General features: G+C 32.9%; 1 protein-coding gene across 1 annotated transcript; it reads right to left on the bottom strand.

Moving 5' to 3' along the window:
• Positions 1 to 205: 205 nt before the first annotated feature.
• Positions 206 to 1,279, bottom strand: LOC145679136 (uncharacterized). The gene has a single exon (XM_081749729.1). The coding sequence runs from the start codon at positions 1,277 to 1,279 to the stop codon at positions 206 to 208; it is 1,074 nt and encodes a 357-aa protein (XP_081605855.1).
• Positions 1,280 to 3,149: the final 1,870 nt, after the last annotated feature.

The following is a 3,149-nucleotide window of genomic DNA, read 5'->3' on the forward strand; positions in this document are numbered from 1 at the left end:
CCTTTACGTCTCAAGAATTTTACTTACAAACTGAGAGTGTATGTCTATATCAATTAGCATTCAAAATTGCACAATATTAAGATTGTATGATCACATTGTTTTACTTTGATACATTCTTATAAAATTCTACTGTATTAAACCATAGATAACAAGGATATACAATTGCGCTATTCATAGCTAAATATCTTAGGTACATTTCAGATGTTTAGGATCTGATCATCTCAACAATAAATGTCGATACTGATAGTGCATACCCAACAAACAATAAGATAAAGCTTCCCGTATAATCACTTAATGATAATGGACAAGGTTCGCCTTTAGTTTCTTGTTTCGGAAGTACTAAAATCGCTTTTTCTTTTTGTTGGTATGTATCAAGCACTACAGATCCCCACTTGCTGATAATACCTGAATCTCTCAATATCCGTAGTAAGGAATCTAATTTGTTAATTAAAGGGGATCCTTTTGGTAAAGTCAATGCCACAGATCGGGTTATAATATCTTCTTTCATTACGCGCATATTTTTAAGAACGTTATTACGGAAGGTGGGAATATCACCTAAACTTGTGGGCAGAACTTTTAGCACCAGTACAGCTATTCGATCTGTGTTAATTAATTTGTTGGAGCTTTCCACTGTTTCTATTGAAATATATCTCTCGCTAAAATTTTGCAAAAGTTCATCAGATGAGTACTTAAAATATTGAGACCAAATATCATGCGTTGCTGTCCATTTCAAATCTGAATTAATGAAGTCCTGTAGAGTGTCTACTGGTTTTTCATAGACTGGAAATGTTAGATGGGAAATTAAGTTGCAATTGTAAGCAGCAATAAGAACTGTGGAAATCATGTGGAGCCATACCAACATATGTCGGATAGTTGGGTTACGTGGATAGGGTATACTGATACCTACGATAATAGAAATTGATGTCGTCAATGAATATAGTAATTGTACACACGGAGGTTTAGAACTACTAGCATTCATATAAGTATCACAACGTGAAATCCAGACAAACAACGCAGTAGAACACAACACCAGTCCAACAATAGATAACCAAACATTAGAAGAGAAAGCAGAAAATATGGACCATAAATTTGTTATTTGTCTAGGAGACGGAACCAGTAAACATACAGCTGATACGGAATGGAATATGGTTGTATCAAAATGCTGTATCAATGTTTCAGATATAAAATCACTTGGTACACCTATTTGATATTCGCTTTTCAACATACCAAAGAACGTATGCGCCGATTCATTATCTGCGTAAGTACCCCAAAGATCCATACTTACTTAAGAAATATTCCATGTAAAATTTAGTTTATAGGACAATTCCTTTAATATTCGATAGTCAGTACCATCATATGTGCCTTGATTTCTAATGGTAAAGGGAGGGAATTGGAGCCACAGCAATTTAAGAATTGCGTCATTTAGATTGGAAAGCTTACTTGTTCTAAGATTCATTACATCAGTAAACTGGTTATTTTGCCACGAGGCAAGATACTGCAATGATTGTAATCTCAATTCATTTCCTATTTTTGGAGATAATACTTTATAGTTTTCAACAGACGTAGATCGTCCTAGTTCTGGTACAATTACATAAATGTTTGTAAAGAAATGTATCCATTTCTGTTTGAAGAGGTTAATTATGGAATCATTAATTTCTTGACTAACAACAATGTACCTTCTGTTTTTCCTTTGAATAGAAATATCTGCTGAAATTTTGAGATACCAAAATGTATCAGATATATTTCTTGATTGAATAATGAAGTTCATACATCCTTGATTCATTGACGGAATTATCAATTCATCAACATGTTGACAGTTGTTTATGTAATTTGTATTTACACTAATGATTGGCATATGGAATCCTGAGGTTGCAATGCTCCTTATTCCCCATAATGTACGTTCATCTTGCCAAATGAAAGTACAAGTTCCTTCGTAAAAGTGATCAAGAATCAATGTAGATATTACCTCTTGAATGTGAATATTTGTTTGCTCATGATGGATTACAAATGAATATTGCATCTTAAAAATGAAGGAAAAGAGGAACATGCTCTGAGTGAACTTCATGAGGGAATGGTGAATTGTACCTGCAATGACAAAAGTTTATAATTACAAACATCATATGTAATATTTTCACATAATACCTTTCTCATTAAGCATTGTTTTTAAGTTATTCCTTAGAGTGCTGTGTTGTACTTATTAAACATCTTTCTCTTTAAGAAACTTTTATTCTCAATACATTTCTTAAAATGTTTCTGTTTTATATTATTATAGACGAGTACTTTTGTTTTACAACAAAAGTACCTGTCTCTAATGGTACTTGTTGGGATGGGTCTTGTTTCACAATAATAAAGCTATTAAAAGATGATGCGTCATTGCTGAGAATTGATGATCTAGATCTTTAAAAAAGGAAGCGTAGTTAATTATGAAGCTCCTATGCGTAAAGGTATAAAGGCATGTATTTTTAACGCCATTCCTTCACTAGCTATTCTACGACTTAATTCTAATAAAAAGAATCTTTATTGACCATGGAATAAATTAAATTTCCACTGCAAAATGCACGCTGAATTGGCTTTTCCATCTTGATAGAAAATTATCTGTAATGTCCATTCTTCAGATGAGAAAAATAGGTTTTTAGAAAGTATTTGAACCCTTTTTACCTTAGAATTCACATTTGAATGAAAGAGCAACTACTAAAACCCGTAATGTCACCTATTTACGAATGTGGAACAATATGTGTGGATCAAATTGAAATGATGCGTGGTCGAAAGCACGAGCCTGTTTTCAGTGATTATGTCAAGCATATGATGACAAAAGTTTTCCGTATTGGTGTGATTGGTGGAAATTTTTATGGAAATAGATATTTCGTTCGTTTAGAACAAGGTCCATTTAGGGCAATCCTAAACTGACAATCACGCAGTTTCGTTTTTTAATTTATTGCAGGAGGTGGACAGCCAAATAATTGCACGTGAGTTAGTCATAGAAGTAGATGCATATCACAATAACTTATTTCATATGCTATATAAGATCTTGGATTCTGTAAAAATTACAGGGTGATAGACACTACTTCAAATTTCCGAAGTTAAAATTGAAAGCATTATGGGACTCTACAGGATTTGGTGCTAAGAGAGGAAGGTAAATTATTTCTAAA

This window comes from Thermobia domestica, chromosome 2, assembly GCF_964235325.1.
Source record: "Thermobia domestica chromosome 2, izTheDome1.hap1.1, whole genome shotgun sequence".
NCBI lineage: Eukaryota > Metazoa > Arthropoda > Insecta > Zygentoma > Lepismatidae > Thermobia > Thermobia domestica.

Bases quoted from the DNA above. Each gene is read 5' to 3' on its own strand.
- LOC145679136 (XM_081749729.1), bottom strand. From the start codon at position 1,279: ATGGATCTTTGGGGTACTTACGCAGATAATGAATCGGCGCATACGTTC.